Raw genomic sequence first — 19,718 nt, 5'->3', positions numbered from 1 at the left:
ACCAGGAATACAGATGACTGTGAAAAAAATCATGCATGTGATATTTAGAGAACATTTCACAATAAATGAAGAATATAACATTTTTCAAGGGCACACAGAAAATTCACTAAAAAGACCAAAATAAAAATTGTACAAATAACTCTCAATAAATTTCAATTATTCTATCAATGGAGAGTACATTCTAGGACTACACAGGTATTAAGTCAATAATTCTAAAAATCTACAAAATCATCTACATATATATAGTATCTGGAAATCAAGCTGTATATTTCAAAAATCAAACAAATAAAGAAACCCAGGTCAAAGAACAAATTACCAGGAAACATTTTCTAATGTAAACTAAATGATAATGAAAATATAACATAGCAAAATTCGTGGATTACACCTAAAGTACTGGTAAAACCAACATATAACTTAAGAAGCAAGAGGAAGAAACAAATGATATATAAAAAAGAGAATAAAATGAAAAGCAGAAATCAAGGCTGGAGACAGTGGTGCATGCCTTTAATCCCAGCTGTTCTGGAGGCTGAGGCAGGAGGATCACAAGTTCAAAGCCAACCTCAGCAATTTAACTAGGTGCTTAGCCCATCAGTGAGACTATGTCTATAAATAAAATACAAAAAAGGTCTGGGGCTGCAAAGGACTTAAAAACAGCATATTACAGGGACACAGCCACATCAATATTTATAGTAGCACTATTCACAATAGCTAAACTGTAGAACCAACCTAGATGCCCTTCAGTAGATGAATGGATAGGGAGACTTTGGTATATATATACACAATGGAATATTACTCAGCAATAGAAGAGAATAAAATCATGGCATCTGCAGGTAAATTGATGGGGTTAAAGAAGAAAATGCTAAGTGAAGTTAGCCAATCCCAAAAAACCAAATGCTGAATGTTTTCTCTGATATAAGGAGACTAATTCATAGTGGGGTAGGGAGGGGGAGCATGGGAGGAATAAATGAATTCTAGATAAGGCAGAGTGGTAGGAGGGGAATGGAGAGGGCAGGGGGTTAGCAATGATGGTGGAATGTGATGGACCTCATTCTCCAAAGTACATCTATGAAGACATGAATTGGTGTGAATACATGTCATATACAACAAGAGATATAAAAAATTCTGCTCTATATGTATAATATGAATTGTAATGAATTCCACTGTCATTTATTTGAAAAAATCAATTAAAAAAAGAAGAAATAAATGAAAAGGTCTCGGCTGTGGCTCAGTGGTTAAGTGCCCCTGAGTTCAATCCCCAGTACCAAAAATAAATAAATAAATAAATAAAAGGCAATAAAATGTTAAAAAATAAACAATAGAAAAAACTCAGTTATTTTGTTGAAAATATTATAAAAAATCAATTAAACCCTTAACAAGTCTGATAAAGTAGAAAAGGGGGAAATATCAATATCAGGAATATAGTAAGAATCATCAAACAGATCTAACAAAAAATAAAAGGATTAAAAAGGGACATTGTAAAAATTTATGCCAATAAAGTCAACAATTTAGATGAAATCAACAAGTCTCTTGAAAGGCACATATTAATAAAATGATCAAGAAGAAACAGAATTTCTGAATAGCCCTAAATCTATAAAAAGCTTTCCTAAAACAAAAACTATAGGCCTAAATGGTTTTATTAATTTTAAAAGAACAATACAATCTTTCTGGCATGCTCTTCAAAAATAAAAAACACAAATCAAAATTTATTTTATAAGGCCATATCATTACACTGATATTTAAATCAGATAACGATATTAGAAGGAATGAAACGATAAATATTCCTCATGAACATAGATAAAAAGATTATTCATAAACTAATAAACCAAACCTAGACATATATAAGACAAAATATATGTGATAAAATTGAATTAATCCCAAGAATGAACGATTTGTTTACTAATAACAGGCAATCTCAATTAGTTGATTGAGGCAGGGAGAAAAATAAAATAAAACTGTTTTTATTTGCAGGTGATGTGTCTATGTACTAGGAAAACACAAGGTACTACAGAATCATCAAAAATAACACCAACAACAAAAAACACTAGAGAACAAACAAAAGAAGAAAGCAAAGTTCCAAACTATAGTATTAATATTAAAAATTATATTTCAAAATACTAGAAATAAAATCTGGAATTTGAGAATTTTAAATACCCTTTTTGTATCATCTGAAATCACAAAAAAATATATAAATGAATCTAAAAAAAATTTTCAAGCCTGTATTGTTTAAAACAATAAAAAAGTTAAAGACCACCTAAATAAATAGATATTCCATATTCATGGATTAGAAGATCCAATATTAAGATATCTTTCTCCTCCAATTAATTTATATATTCAACATAATCATATCAAAACACCAGTAGATCTTTTTAAAACCTGAAAAATTAATTCTAAGATGTGTAATGAATTAAAATGTTCTAAGAATACAAAGCAATGAAAAAACTATCATTAAATCAAAAAGTAGAAATAAAAGCAATCATACTGATATAATAAACTTTATAGATCTACCTTCTAAAACATTCACAATTTGACATTGATTATCTAAGTACACAATTGGTACTTCTGTATTTCTCCCCACCGACAATTTCATGTATTTATAATATACATTGTAGTTATCCTTATGCAAAGAAATTATTTGCAGGATGATAATATTAATAATACCTACTGAAAATAAAACTGAGTTCTAATCTACTGTTAAATACGGAGTAACCCATTATGTGTGACCACATAGCTTTTATCTATAATTTTGATAATTAGATGTTAATGTACTGTAATTTAAAAAAAAAAATAAAAAGGAGCATTTACTACTGGCACAATTTGTTTCTATCATTCAACTGCCTAGAGCAACAGTTCTCAAAATGTAGACTAGAATCTGTACAACATCCCTCAACAACACTAGTAAGACGATTTTCCTTTTAACACTCAATTTCTCATAATATAAAAAAATGTAAAGAATAGTTTTTCCAGAGGTCACAGAATATGTTAATATAAAAACAGATATAACACAGAGGAAAAATGAGAATCTAACTTGTTTTCATTTATGCCACCAACTAAAGAGATTTGCAAAAGTGCTAAACAAGGTGACTCTTCTAGTTATCATCCTGAAAACTAATTTTATTAATTTTTATATTAATGCAGAATGACTCTGTAGTTATTACTTCAAACAAAAACATTTTTAAAATTCTTTCAGTTTTTAATTCGGTACACATTGACGTGTGTGCGTGCGTGCGTGCGTGCGTACGTGATTACTTTTATGTTTAAAAGGCTCTTTAACTCCTCAAAATTCTAACACTGTATGTGGTGGTCCTGAAATCAAAAACTAATCACTGCAGTATAATAAAAAGCAATTTCTAAGTGGCACATGCAAGACAGTGACCCTAATTTTTAAAAGGAAAAGTGAAACATTTATTTCAAAAGGATTATCATATGTTAAAGTTTGGATTTTCTTATTGAGATACTATATTAAGCCTCTTACACACAGTAACTATGCTAAGGCAGAAGAATTGCAAGTTCAAGGCCAGCCCTGAAAACTTAGTAAAACCCTGACTCAAAATAAAAATAAAAATAAAAAAGGGCTGGAAGGTATAGCTCAGTGTTAGAGCACATTTGTATTAGTCCTCAGTATCACACAAACAGAAAAAAAAGCTTCTTCAGAGTTCACAATAAACAATGGTTTAGGTTCAACAAAACAAGATATACTCAGGATTTCTACATATAACTGATATTTTTTCTTCTCATCATGATGGATCCCTACTATAAAAGTAAAAAAGTAATGATCCAAGTCTCTGGGCCAACTTTTAAAATTAGATATTGCCTACATATCAAATCCTGCCACTATTCTCCCAAATTCTCCTTCTTACACTTATATTCTCACAAATTTGATTACAATCTTCTAATATGTTATATGTTTACCTATTTATTATATTTATTTCCTACAGTAAGCTACTTAGCTTAGAGTAAGTTTTTGTCCCCTTCATTCACTAATGTATTCTCAGCCACTAGGATGCCTTAATACAATATAAGAACAAAATAAATATTTGTTTAATGAATTAATGGAAACAAATGCAAATGTCCTCACTTTATCTGGGTAGAAGAATGTCTTCCCAAATTAATACCTGAAAGCATCGAATAGATACAAATGCAATGCACAGAGGAAGGACACTGGTGGCTGCAGGAAAATTCTCAGGGCTCAACAGAGTTTCCTCTTTTAGTCTCAGAAATGAAGAAAGGTTAGAAGACAAGAGATAAGAAAAGGTGATGGGTTTGGAAACAGTCCAAGCTAGGGGTTGTACAAGTATCATTTTCCCAATTGTAGGATTCCATGAATACAAAGAAAAAGTAAGAGTAAAAGCAGTTGACACACCTCTCTTCTCCAGATTTATTTCTTCCAGAAGTTGCTCCTGCCTTTCTATCTGTTCGAAGAGACACTGGAGCTCAGATTCCTTGTTTTCAGTCAGATCTCGGAGTTGTTGTCTACAGAGAATCAACTGTTGTCGCAGATTTTTCTCTCTGGATTCTTTCTCTCTCAGCTCCTCACAGAGCCACTGAAGTTTAGTCTAAAAAAAATAACATTTACATCTAATATTTCAGAAAACAAAACAAAACTCCAGAACAGTGCATTTCAAAATACAAGGGAAAAATAAAGTAACATCTGATAATCTAAACAGAGACAAAAAAACAAAATTTAAGCAAAATTTGTATATAACCATGTTTTATTTTGCATGAATGTTGGTAGTAGTTAAAAGTTGATTAGAAACTTTTCAGAAAATCTAAGATTAAAAAAAAAAAATCCCAGAATAGAACCACTTTATTTCATAGATTTTTTTAAAGACAAAATTCCTACTTATTATATCTAAAATGCCTATCTCCATACATTCAATGAATTCAGGTAAAAGAGATTAACTATAGGCTTCAGGGGGAAAAAAAATCAACATGTTCCTTCAATTAAGAGGCCAGAGCCAGGCACAGTGTTGCACACCTGTAATTCCAGCAGCTCTGGAGGCTGAGACAGGAGGATCTCAAGTTCAAAGCCAACCTCAGCAAAAAGTGAGGTGGTAAGCAATAAGACCCTGTCTCTAAATAAAATACACAATAGGCCTGGGGATGTGGCTTAGTGATCCAGTGCCCTGATTTCAATCCCCAGTACCCCATTCCCCCCAAAAAATAGGCCAGGAAAGTTAAGACAAATGTTTCCCATGGACTCTATCTTCAAATATATTTAATATCTAAAGTGTGAATGTGGGGAAAATACCTCTATACAGGAGACAGTCATGTCTCAGGACCTTTCCTGAGTAAGGCTACCCTTCATTTTCCATTTCATTTTAAACAATCTAAATGGTCCTCATCACAGTAAGATGTATATACTGAGTGTCACCACAAAGAGATATATACTGAGTGAAGCAGACTATGAGAAGCAACATCAGGCTAAGTTATATGATTGCTTCCCTAAATAACTCTTCCCCAAAGGTAGGGGATAGGGGAGGGAAGGAAAAGGGAGGGGAGGGAAAGGGAGGGGGAATAAGTAAATCTCTATTTTCAGACAGGATGCCCATATATAAAACTCAAATTACTTTATTTTAAAAACCTATTAGAATAAAAGAGTTCAGGCATGTTGCAGTATATAAATTCATTATTTTAAAAACAATATTTCTATAGATTTGCATTGAGAGGTCAAAACATAAAATTCAAAAACAGAAGCATATTTATAATAACACCAAAGGAATAAAACACCAGCTAGGCATGGTGGTGCAAGCTTGTAATCACAGCGGTTCAAGAAGTTCAGGCAGGAGGATTGCAAGTTCAAGGCCAGTCTCAGCAACTTTGTGAAAACCTGTCTAGAAATTTTAAAATATTAAAAGGACTGGGGATGCAGCTAAGTGCCCCTGGGTTCAATGCCCAGTATGTAGGGGGCGGGAGGAGAATTAAAAGCCAATAAACTTTTGAAAAGAGCAAAACCTATACAAAGAAAAATTTTAAAACATTGCACTGTCATGGGCTGGGAATATAGTTCAGTGGTAAAGCATCTGCCTAGCTAGCACAAAGCCCTTGGTTCAATCCCTAGCACCACAAGAAAATAAAGCAAAAAACAGTGATACAAAACAATGTTGAGAAGAATTAATCCAAGATACCTGAATAAAGGAGCTGAAACTACAAAGCTTTCAAAAGAAAACAGGCATAGGTCTTTGTAAGCTTGGTTTGACAACTGTTTCTTAGAAATGAAATCAAAAGCATCAAAAGAAAAAAGTTGATAAATTGAACATCATCAAAATAAAAAATCTTGTGCTTCAAAGATTTACATCGACTAAAAGAAAAGACACCTTACTAAATGAGAGAAAATATTTTCAAGGCACATATCTGTTAAGGGACTTATATCTAGAATATGTAAAAAGTCAGTATAGAATTTTTAAAACAGGCACAAAATCTTAATAGACATTTCTCCAAAGAAGGTATACAAGTAGACAATATGGACATAAAAAGAAGCTCAACATGGTTAGCCATTGGGAAATGAAAATGAAAACCACCATGAAATTCCACTTCATATATTGCAAGGTAAATATTAATATCAAAGACAACTATTAGTGTGGATGAATAGAAACTGGAACTCATACTGCTGGCAGGAATGTACGGGTATAAAGACCCTTTGGAAAACAATCTGAAAGTTCCACAAAAGGCTAAACAAAGAGTTACCATACAACCTAGCAATTCTACTCCTAGGTATATGAAAATGTATGTCCTGCAGAAACTCATACAAGTATATTCATAGCAACACAGACACAACAGTGTAAAAAAATGGAAACAACCCAATATTCACCAAATGATAAATGGATAAATAAAATTAGATATATGCAAATAATGGAATATTATTTGGCAACAAAAGAAAGGGTACTGATATATGCCATCACATGAATGAGCCTTGAGAATATTCTACTAAATGAAAGAAGTCAACCACAAAAGACTGCAAATCATAAAATATCACTAATGTAAAATTCCAGAATAGACAAATTTATAGAGTAGGAAGACCCGTAGTTGGCTAGGACTGGAAATGTAGTTGAGCACAAATTGGCAACCAAAGGGATAGTGATTTTCTTTTGGGGTGATAAAAGTTTCCTAAAATTCATTGTGCTGATGGCTATATAACTGTTATTACACTAAAAACCATTGAATGATACTAGAAAAGAATGAGAGAATTTAGGATATTTGAATTTACCTCAGTTTAGCTGTTACTTAAACACCATAACAGGAAGAGTAAAAAGATAAAGAGGTTAGGGAAATGAAGCTGAAATGAAAATTCCCTGAATAACAGAGATCTGGATATTAGTACCTGCTATGCAATTTGTCGACCTCTGTCTCATTCAAATGTCACTCGATAAATACAGAAGTCACAAACTTCAATTGGGCTGTGAAATCCAATTAAGATTAAGACATTTAATAAAGCCTGTTTTGTTTCTCAATATTCCCTTTGAAATACTCATGGAAATAGGAAGAAGTTAAGTTTCCATAAGACAGAAAACATGGGCAATTCCCTGCCTGATAAAAGCAGGGATTTTCTACTGTACCTTTTTCTGAAACATGAGGAAAAAGGAGTTGAGTTGAATGTGTGGTGAAATATCATCATCCTCCTTTGGCAAATGAGACTGTAGTTCAGAAAGCATGCTCCTTAAAGTATACTCTACACAGAGCAGAGAAAATGTGGGAGGCTGGAAATCAAGAAATTACTATAATTCTATAATACTTCAAGCCAATGAAAAGTGTAAGGAATGAACCAAAGTATGTGAGTTAGTAAGCTATCCATCCCTGTGACCAAAAAAATAAAAAATACATATATGAGAAACATCAAAGGCAAAAAGATTTGTTTTGGCTCATGGTTTCATAGGTTTCAGTCCTTGGTTGGCCAGGGCCATTGCTTTGGGCCTAAGACAAGGCAGAAGATCAAGGCAGAAGGGTGTGGCAGAAGAAAGTTGCTCAGTTCATGGCAGCTAGGAAGCAGAAAGAGAGAAAAAAGAGACAGACAGACACACAGACAACAGACACAGGGACTGGAGGAATGGGAGAAAAAGCCAGAAACAAGATATATATATATATGGCATGCCCTCAGTGACCTGCCTCCTCCACCTAGGCCCCACAGTCTACATGTCAGCCACTTCCCAATAATGCTATCAAATATGTATCACTTGTGGATAAATCCATTGGTGAGGTCAAAGTCCTCATGATTCAATCATGTGCCACATCTGAAAATTGTGTACTATGGATCAAGCCTTTAAAATCTGAGCCTTTGGGGTACACTGTAGATCCAAATCCTAACTATGTATCTGAGATTTGACAGATGCCCACAAGTTATGGAAAAGGTAGAAGAAAATCAATGTTGATGGCCAAATTTCTAGCTTATAAAGTTGTAAAACAGGAAACCTAGAAGAAACAAATATTTAAGAATGAAAGAAGTTAATGTTAGCTTCGAAAATGTTGATGAGCCTATGAAACACAGAAGCACAGATAATTAGATGAATATATGGGTCTGAAGCATAAAAGACCTGAAGAAAAAATACAGACTAAAGAATCCTCAAGCCATTCAGGGAGAATCAGCAGAATAAATAAGAGAAACCAATGAGAGTGACTATAGAAATACTTGAGACTTTAGAAAATATGAACAGAAGCCTGAAAGTAACAGAAAAATGGCTGCAAAGGTAAAAAGAAAACTCAAATCTGGGGTGATGGAACAGAAAGTCCAAAAAAAAAAAAATACTACAACAAAATGGATATACTCAATATCAAATAGTGTCAGAAAGAAAGAACCAAGTATATATTACAATAAAAAACACATGTCTTATCAAAATTAACTGCAGCTCCCTCTATCTAACCAAAAAAGGACTAAAATATGAACATCATACTGTTGATAGTGATTATTTCTAAAGAGAGAGGAGTAGAAAGAGAGATAATGTAAACATTCAGAATTTATTCTGCTTACTTCTATACTGTCAAAAACCTTTGAGATGTGAATGAATTCAATGAATATATATATATATATATATATATATATATATATATATATATATAAAATTACTAGTTAAATTGTAGAGAATAATTTGTATCTATATTATATATATATATATATATATATATATATATATATATATATTCTGTACAATTTAACTAGTAATTTTAGATATAGATCCTTTGGAAAATGATTCTGAATGTTATTGACACTTATTTATTGATATTAACTAGAAAAAAATAAGAGGAAACTTACACTCTTCCTACCTTCTTCTACCATTAAACCACAATCTGAATCTACAGACCATGACTTTTGTTCACCTCACAAAATCTTGCCATCTCATCAAGAAAATAATCCAAAGAGCCCCAGTGAGTATCATATTATTAATACAATGCAGGGGGAAAAGAAATATTATATCTAGTACCTGGAAAAGACATATTGACAGCCAAGACTTTTTGCTGAATTTCGCACCATAAATACATACACATATTTATACTTGCAAAGAATTTAAATCTTCAATACTTTCTTCAGGAATGTTGTAACATTATCAGATGAAACTCCAAGGGGACTGGCATGTATAGATGGATGCACCACAGCTAGTACACATTTCAGCACATAGCCGTGATCCCATACTTGCAAATCCAATGAAAACTGAGATGCTGTTAAGTTCTCATAAAGAGATAGAGCACCTTCTGTTTGAGGAACAAAAACAGAAAGTGATGTTTTGGAAATAAAAAGTCCAATTACTTTTTTAGAATAAGTATCTTAACAAAGCTGAATAAATATTCAAATGTAACACATTTAGAATATGATCACTATTAATTTGAACTACAAAAATACAGCTACAAAGAAAGGCTAAAAGAATGCACATATGCAGACCCCAGTATCTCTACATCCTTCAGGCACAGTCCTAAACAATGGCTTTCAGGTGGCATTTTGAAAGCTACAGATTCTGATTCTGTTCAACCAATTTTGAGACTTTTAAATTACTTCAACAAGTAGTTTCAAGGATCAAGATATTAACCATTGTGCTTCAGAAATTCGGGAAGCTGGACAAAAGGCAAATCTATAACCCTCATATTCACATTTCAAAATTGAAATGCCTGGAGAATAAGGTACATTTTTCAAAAAGACTAAATCACTGGCAATGGAAATACACTATACATTAGTTCTAGAAGCACTGGTCTGAGATCAGGTATTACTTAATGTTATAAAGAATGATTACGTGTCAGAATATTAAATTGATTTATTAGCAAGATGGTGGTAATTATTACCATTTAACAGAGAATAAAATAACTTTGGTAAACTGAATATATTTACATAGGATAAAGGCATTTAAAAGTCATAAGCCCAAAAGAATGCACTTTTTTAAAAAGTATCAAATAGAATACAAACTGATAAAGGGTATGTTTGCCACAGCCTACAAGAGACCTTGTAAGAAAGGTAAAACAGAAGTCAGTTTTTTCAACCTCCTATCAATAGGAAGACTACCTGCTCTGAAAACAAGTCATGTTTAGGTAATAATTTAGTATTTAATTGGATTGGTTTGCATCAGCTATGGTAAAAGTAAATAGTTCCAAGTGCCAGGTGAGAAGCACAAAACCAAGAAAGGAGAAAGTACTGTTTTTCTAGACATATGCCACTCATTCCGACTATTTTTAAACTATTTTATCTTTCTGAAGTACATGTGTATGCAAGTATCATATCCATTTCTATGAAATCTGCTCTATAAAACACAACAAATGAAAGAAACATTTCCCCCTTTAACACTGGGAATCAAAAAAAAAAATGTAGGGGACCATGCCGAATTATACTGCAGATACACTTTACTAATATGATCAGGTACAAGATTCTTCTCAGCTCCATTTTCTATCACATAAGAATGAAACCATAGTTTTATCAGATCATTTGATACCTCAAAATAAAAACAAATTTAATATCATAATTATGTAATTGCCTGCTATTTTAAATGTTCACTCACTACCAATTCAATTTCTTATAATTGATGTAGTAAAAACAAAATGAATCCCTGGGGATCGCATGCTTCAATCCTTTGCCTTAATCTGTTTTTGCTCAGGGATTTAATTGCAAATGCAAAAAACAAGTCCACATTTTCCATTCCTCGGCACTATCCCACCTGCTTCATCCCAATCTCTAACCTTTATTAACTACCTCCGGTGGTTACTATTGCTAAGAGTTGGTAAGAGAAAAACAACTTCTTTCTTTCTTTCTAACAATAATCAATTTGGTTTCCCTAAAAACAAAATAAAACAATAAGCAACAACAATGAAAAACTACCCCTGAAACAAAGCATTAAACGGGTTTGATAGGTGTATCCTCTAAAAATTCATATGGAAAATTTGGGTTTCACTGAAAACCCAAAGTGTGACTGTATATAGAAATAGGATCTTTATGGAGGTCATAAAGGTCAGATCAGGGTCAGGCCCTAATCTGACAGTTCTGATGTCTTTATAGGAAGAGGAAAATATACCATAATTCTTTCTCTTAAAGAGCACACAAAACAAAAGCCAAGTGACATCATAGAGAAAAGCTGGCCCTTTACAAGCCAGGAAGACAGCTCACCAAAAGCCAAACCTGCACCTTGATCTGGGATTTTCAGCCTCCAGATTTGTGAGAAAATAAATGTCTGTTGTTAAAGCCATCCAGCCTGGAGTGTTTTGTTATCACAACCTAGGCAGGCTAATAAAATATGGCCTTTAATTTATACCTATGAAGTCATTACTTCATTATCAAACAGAATAAAAATAGGTTATAGTTAGATCCTTGTTACAAATTGAATATATATGTAGAATATATTAATCCAAAACAAAATATCAATTTACAGAAATTTAATCAACCAATAATCAATTATGAGAATCGGTGTTTATTAGATAAATATCTTCAATAAGAATCTTGGAGAAGCAGCTTGGAACACAGTACAGGAATAACTTTAACAATTCCAAATAATAATTAGCTGACAAGGCTATTAATCAAAGAGCAAAAACCATTCTATTAACGGCTCACAGGAGCATTTTACAGATTACATAATAGGCTCATTTATTTAACTATATCAACAAGCACTGCTAAATAAACCAAAATAGAGAATTTCAAAATAAAGCACTTTTTTTTTAACCTTCATTGTTGACAGCTTACAACCAAGTGGGAATGTTTGTAAGTATCCAGTAAAACTATCACAATGATTTTTTAATCTGTGAGAATTCTCTACTAAAATTCAGCATAATAATACAGTCACTATAGAATGACAGAGAACTAAAAACCAAGGAAAACAGAAAACTCATATAAAAAGATTACAACTTAGAGAGTTAGCAAAAATATTAGGACCCATAATTTTGCTGTGTTAACAACTATGCATCCTTCATCAAAACTCTAAAAATAATTTTGGGGGAAAAAAATGCTTACATAAGAACCAGAGAAAGTGAGAATGGCAATTATTAAGAATGTTCTAGGTCACCAAAACAAAACTAACCCATCAAATTCATGCCAACCTAAAAATATAATTATAACCTAAGTAAATACTCTCCCTACATTTTAATTAGTTATGAATAAGGAAAATAGCAAAAATAGCTCCATTTAAATATTACATATTTAAAATATAAAACTTGCTCAAATTGAACATATTCCATGTATACATCTCTAAAGTATATTTTCAACAAATGAATCAAGATACCAAGTACAATATTTTCTTTTCTGTATGACTACAAAAATGATTATTCAGATCCCTCAACACAATTAAACACACTGGGTCTAATATTTCTCACACAATGACTGTTTAAAAATGTCCATGTTATAAAATGACAATATTAACAAATGTAAAGTTTATATTCAAGTCTAATTTACACATCCAGGGGAGAGAAGCAATGGCAAAGAGTTCAGAAACTCAAGCTCAAAACCATTCTCAGTAACTAATTAGTTTTATGTCCTTAAGTAAAACTCAACACTGCCCAAGCCTCAGTTTTCCTATCTACAAACTGAGGTCAAACAATATGATCTCAAAAGCTGTCATAGTTTTATGGGAAGGAAATGAAAATGATTATCGATGCCCTGAACATGTTATACTACAAAGTGTGAACCCTAGGGAAAATAGCAGAGGATAATATAGAAAACTCCCCAAACAAGTTGTGTGTTTCTTGTCCACATAATCTTCATGTTTACAACTCTGATCAAATAAAAGCAATCTCCAGAAGCAGAACATTTGTTGAAGTCAAATTTTTTATTTATAATATTAAGCTACAATATTTAATCTGAGGAAGCAACTTGAATGGAAAAAATGAATAGATAGACAGAGACAGATACTTTAAAAAAAAAAAACATTTATAGAGCCATTAGCCTGGCATTGCAGTTATGTGCTAAAAATATAAGGAATAGGAAAGACAGATAACTTTCCTGGTAAAACTTACAGACTAAGGAAAAAAGAGTAAATGAGGACTCAAAACAATGGGATAAAGACCAAGAAGGAAGAATATAGCTTTCTATAGCCAAAGAAGTATATTAAATTCACCTGTTTGCATCTTAAGGAAGTAATTAATATTGGTGTCCTAGAATTAAATGTGAAAATTAGAGCACTGAGGATCCTACCTGTGCAGAAGACATCAGCTTTTCTTTATTCAATATCACTAAATGGTAATTTAAGATGTGGGATAAACTGTGATTCTTGTTAGCTACCATGTGGTTCCATCCTGAGAGAGTGCCTGTTAGCTCTAGATTTGGGAAGCTGTCCCTATTGTCTCACAGTGAGTGTCTTTAAGCTATTTCCCGTTTATTTCTACAATTTGAATCTAAATTCTGATCTGCGCCTGTGTCCTTGCTTCTCTTTTGACTTTCCAGTGCAAACTGAACTTTCTGGATACCAATTCTTGCCTCAGAATCTCATTCAATACCTTTGTTAGTTTGCCTCCCTAGGACTGTGCGTCCCCATTTATTTGAATACCAACCTTGCCTAGAGTGTTCTAGTTTGGCTTGAAAATCCAGCACCCTCTGACATAACATTAATCATCACTGGCAAGTTATCACCAAAATTTTACTCCCATCTTTGCTTGTTTTTAAATCTCTTAAAAAAATCCTTAATAAAGAGTGTCACCCTATCTCACCCAGTCTATGGGGAAAGCCTCTTAACTTGTCTACCTGCCTCAAATCTTACCACCTCTAATCTGTCTTTCACATTACTATCAGGGTAATCCTTCAAAAATATAAACATGAGCATGTCACTCACTTGTTCAAAGCTCCTTTGTGATTCTTCACAACATGCAGATCTAAATCCAAGCTCCTAAAAATGACAGACAATACACTTTTCTACAAACATAATCCCTCTCTCTGCCTGTGGCCTCTTCCCCTTCTTCTCTGTCTCACCCTTTGTTATTCTACTCTTGCCAAAGCACTTTGGGTTTCTTTGCATTTATCATGCTATTCTTCCACGCCATTCCTAAAATAATTTTCTCTGTACCATATTTCAAGATTCATCAGCATTATCAGCCTCTGCGGTAGCATCAGCATAATTGTACCACAGTTCTTAAAATCTAGTAAAATTGTCTGCATATGTGTCTGCCTTTCCTAAATAAAGTTGGTTCCCAGGAAGCAGGACCATGTCTTACTCCTTTTAATGCCCATCTCTTGTCACGTAGTCTCTAAGACATTGTAGCTATTCGTTATTAGTTAATCTAAATAAAATTTGACCTCTACATGCCTTGTTAGAATTTATGACAAAAATACATCCCTAATCTACAGGAACTCTTTCCTGGCATTTTTTAACAACCATCTCTACCTTCTTCCTTCCTGTAATGTCTTATCCTGACCTTTCATTGGTTATTTTATCTCTGAACCTGGTCCAACTCTCAGGTAGACTTCACGTTTATGTGATGTCACCGCTGCCAACCAAGCAACAGTGATAAAATCCCCACCCAATACTCCAGTTCTTCTAGAATTAACACTAACAGAAGAAATTCATTTAGTTGATTTATGAAAACAATTACCAAATGCCCTCTCAGAGGTCCTTCCAATACTGCAAGATGTCAGCATGGACTAGCTGAATAGCAATTCTACTTTCCATATAGTTTTTGTCCTCTGATTTTGAGATCTTATCTTCAATACTTATAGAGCTGTCCAGTCATAGTTCATGGGAATTACAGTATTGTAGCCCATCAATAACCTAAGCCATCTTTCTAGTAAATAGATTCAATTCCTCCTTAGTCAGTTGGTCAGGATGGTATTTTTTATCACAGCCTTTTACAGTGTAGAAAGAACAGTTGTCTCATGCAGTATTAAAACTGGTCTGATCAGAAGTTCAATCCCATTAAATGATAAGGGAAAACTGCTTGCTAGCTCCCAAATTAAAGAGCTATGATTAAGAGTCATCTCTGGCTCTCATAATTTACCTGAACCACAGCAGTGAAAGCTTTCTGTTCAGAAATGATAAAGATTTTAACTTGAAAGAAAATTCCAAGTACATTGCTCTTGTTGTCAGAATTGCAGAGTTGGGAAAAAGAAGAGAAATGTTATATTAATGCACAACAGAAGTTTCTGGCCAAAAAATACTGAGATAGCAAAACATGTATATTCTAAATTTGCTATGCAGGTGACAAAAATACAAATTTGCATTTATTTCTATCAAAAATGGTTAGGGAAGCAGAGCATTAGTGTTTGTAAAGAAAAATTTATGAGGTAAGATAAATTCTAGTATTCAATTATAAGACTGTTATTTTCTTATCAAAAATGTTCTTTGTTTCTTTCTTCTGTTTGAAGAGACTTGTCTAGTGCAGAGCTGGCCTTCAAAGGTGACTTCTATCTTTGCATGGCCTCCCACCTATTCCTTACTCAACAACCTCAGTTCATTATCTGTGATTACTCAAATACTCTTTATCTTCTTGCCACTGTTCTACCATAACTAGCCAACTGCAAAACTTCTACATATATTTGGTTGGACCAATTTTAAAACATTGCTCTTTTCCAATACAGCTTCTAAGGATATGCTTACAATATCATATTCCACGGCCATCTCAGTACAAATGTCAGAGATATTTCCTTGTCCTAAGTTCCTTTTTCAATGGTGACATGTCTATAACAAGACAGCACACTAAAATATTTTAAAATGTGTTTACATCTGAGTTTTCCCTATTATACTATATGAGAGCAAAGTGCATGGCTTGCTAGTCCTTATATCCACAGTGTGACACAAAGTATTATACAATTAATGAATCTTGTGAATGAAGAAAGACTTTAGATAACAGTATGTATAGTGGTTAACACACTAATTGTGACTCAGATATGTCAGGTAATTTGGTTTTTCTTTCTTTACATGGCAATGCACAAGTCACTTTCCTTCTCTGAGACCTCACTTATTTTTAAAATAAGGATAATAGACAAAACTTAAAGGTTCTTTCTTGTAATAAAATCCTAAATTGGAGTTTATTGTTGAAGTTTGTGGTATAGGTGGTTTTCTTATAGAATTTAAATGAAATATTTTTTGATATTAGTATCTTAAAACTAAGGGAAACTAGACTAAAAAGGAGTGCAAGTGCATAAGAGTTGGTACTTCAAGTAGGTACTAAAAACTAAATGGTCTTAATATCCCATAAATCCTAATAAATGAACTTGCAAGTTGATCTGATATATTAAGGTAGCTGATACTTATCCCACAATGTAGTAGAACCTTTTCTATAAAATTTGAAAATTGTCCGATTTGTTTTTGCTTACCTTCCATTAAACTCAAATCATAATGCCAAAGACTCATGAGGAAGGGAAGTCATCTTCAGAATATCAAGTTCACACCTCTCCATTTTGTGAATTACTCGGCAAGGTGAGAAGATTTGCTTGAGCCATATTGAGCTGCCAGACTGTTTGTGCTTACCCCAAATAACCAAATTATATTTTGGCTAATTTCTAAATGTTAAAATAAGAAACATAAAATTTTCTTAATGTATTGCACTGACATCTTTCCTAGAATGAATCATGACAAACTGTCAGTATATGACAAAATATATGAATAAGCCAAATAGGATGCCTTACAGTTCATAAATATTATGATAAACTTAGGATAAGCATGAATAATTACCTTGCTTTCTGCTAACCAGCGATGTGGGTCATAGAGAATATCAGGACCAGAGGATAAAACCTACAAAAAAGAGGAAAGAGTATTAGAAATGGATTTTCTCAGACATGAACTTGTATAAATGAAATTCTTCACCATAATATCCAAAAGCATAGTCACTAAAGTTAAGGATTTAAAAAAACAAAAGTTAGTAAAAATAACTCAAGCAATTCCAAATGACCATTTATTAAATGCATTTAGATTAAATATAGAAACATGAAAAAATCAACTATCAAGTGCTATCACTGTCAGGATCTCTGAAAGCTGATTCCATGTAATCTTTCATGGACAGCAGCCTTGATGAAAGCCAATTTATTTCACTTTTGTTTGTATCTTTTTCCTCAGTCTTGTTCCACAAAATGCATTTTGAAGAGGTTTATATGTAATTACATGGAAATTCAATTCTTTGTCGCATTTATCCTTCTTCATCACTCTGATGGCCATTTTGTCTCATCCGTCCTTTGAAAAAGCTGACAAAACCTCAAAACTCATTGACATGACCTCATACAAATATTGCTTTATTGCACTTAGTAAATACTAAGGTGACAATATTAGTATTAATGTCAGCTATTATTATATAGTATCTTTTTCGGTAATATGTTCACATATTTCATGATTATAGCAAAACTCTATAATTCATTAATTAATAGTTTCCCTGTTTTTCTTCATATCAACTCATTTATAAAATCCCTTGCAATTTGGTTTTGTCTTACTAATAAAGTAAAGCAATACTCAAAGGTTGTCAATAACAATACTCAAAGGTTGTCAATAAAGCAATACTCAAAGGTTGTCAATAACAATAGTTGCAAACACAATTTTTTTCAGATTCCTCCTTTCTTTGAACCCTGCACTACATATGATATTATCTCTTCCTAGATATTTTGTTTGAATATATCCTAATCTCTATGTAAAGAGATGTCTATGCTTATTCTTGCATACTTTCATACCACCTAGTGTGTGTGCACATTAATTTCCTGTATCACAATATCACACATTAATTCATTTTGACACAGGAAAAACACATACACATAAAGTGACTACCTCATGTCATGTGCAAAAGTGCTGTATTTTTATAACCAGCCTCTCTCTTATACATCTTTCTATCTAAATCTCGCCCTACTCTTAGGCCCTCTCTGCCTTTTCTGTACAATTCTTGCCAATCACCCTACTTCTCAGTGTTTTCTTTCCCTTTAACTATCTAGTCTACTGATGAATATTTGTAAACATCTACTTGTGATGGATTATAATAAGAAAGAGTATTAGAAATAGATTTTTCTCTAAAAGTATGATTATAATATACTTTTTCACTCAATTATGTCATATATCTCAATTAAATCTTCATTAACCTAAAGTGCTCAAAATTGAAATAAACAATAATCTGATATAAAGAATATTAGTAACATTTATATTCTGTGACATGCTTCACAGATTTACATATCATTTCATGTTTAAAAGAACAGCATCGACCACTTGCAAGTGGTGGCTTAATTTTCCTATGCTGGGAATATATGTAAAGCAGACAAACTATCAGATAAGGCCAAGGTTAAGACCAAGCAAAATAAGAGTTAGCACAGTGTCCAGCACACAGAACACATTCAATACCCCATTGTTATCAAGATGTCATCATTCATAAACAAACATCAAGGTCTGTCATGGCAAGAGCACTACAACACACCTTTCACTACAAAATGATAAAGAATAGACATGTGCATATGTGAATATATTACCAAAAAAGATACTATATAACAATAGCTGACATTAATACTAATATTGTCACCTTAGTATTTACTAAATGCAAAATATTTCATATTATGGTATATAACTTTATATGTCATCTTACATTAACTTCATAATGAGCCAACTTACAATTGGAGATATAAATTCTTAGAGAGTATAGAGAGATTACATAACAGATTCAAAGTCATACATTAGAAATTTGTAAGGTACTACTGTCGATTGGAACCTACATCTATCTTAATCCAAAACCCATCCTCTTCATGCTCTACAACAGAATTAATATTCAGATCAAGTGTTATGGGAAGAGACATAAATAAAGACATGAAGTATACCTAAATCTACTTAGTTGAGCTCTGGAATTATCAAAGATTGACCTATGAGAATGAGATATCTTTAATTCAGATAGTTTTCTAAATGTTTTATAATATTAGTGATTTAATCATATGTCCTAAAGTTTTCAAATGTTATATGCATCTATTAAATAGAATAAATAATATGGTGACTTTATATACACACCTATAAAAATTAGAAATATCAACATTCTCCAGAACATTTTTCAAGCTCATTTTTCTGTAGTCATCTGGTACATAAGTAGCTGAATTTCATTAGCAATATTTTTTAAAAATCAAGAAAATGACAAAGAATTGAAATTATTCCTTTTGTGAAAATTTCCACATGATTCTTCTGCCTTTCTCCCACAGAACTATGAACTACCAAATAACCAATTTTAACTCTAACAAAACCCCTTGGTGATTTCCTAGAGGTGAGAGCAAATGCTAAGTCTTAGACCAGAACTAAATTTGACATAAGTGCTCCCCTTCAAGGAATTCAAAACATCCATAATCACTTGAATATTTATTTTTTTTCACTACAACTACAAAGTGAGCTGCAATA

The 19,718-nt window shown here is 32.6% G+C and overlaps 1 protein-coding gene across 4 annotated transcripts in view; it reads right to left on the bottom strand.

Moving 5' to 3' along the window:
* Positions 1–19,718, bottom strand: part of Cep128 (centrosomal protein 128) — a 410,851-nt gene that overhangs the window by 218,384 nt on the left and 172,749 nt on the right. For all 4 annotated transcript variants that reach the window (XM_046440733.2, XM_046440735.2, XM_058577821.1 and 1 more), the window contains exons 19-20: positions 17,052–17,111; positions 4,361–4,553 (exon numbers count right to left, since the gene is read on the bottom strand). In XM_046440733.2, coding sequence (XP_046296689.1) covers positions 4,361–4,553; positions 17,052–17,111 — 253 coding nt within the window. The remainder of the gene's footprint in view (positions 1–4,360; positions 4,554–17,051; positions 17,112–19,718) is intronic.

The sequence above is a fragment of the Marmota monax genome, unplaced genomic scaffold, assembly GCF_021218885.2.
Source record: "Marmota monax isolate L192 unplaced genomic scaffold, Marmota_monax_Labrador192_F-V1.1 WCK01_AAM20220418_F8-fsc00017, whole genome shotgun sequence".
In the NCBI taxonomy this organism is placed as follows: domain Eukaryota; kingdom Metazoa; phylum Chordata; class Mammalia; order Rodentia; family Sciuridae; genus Marmota; species Marmota monax.
This window is presented reverse-complemented; position numbering and strand designations above follow the sequence as displayed.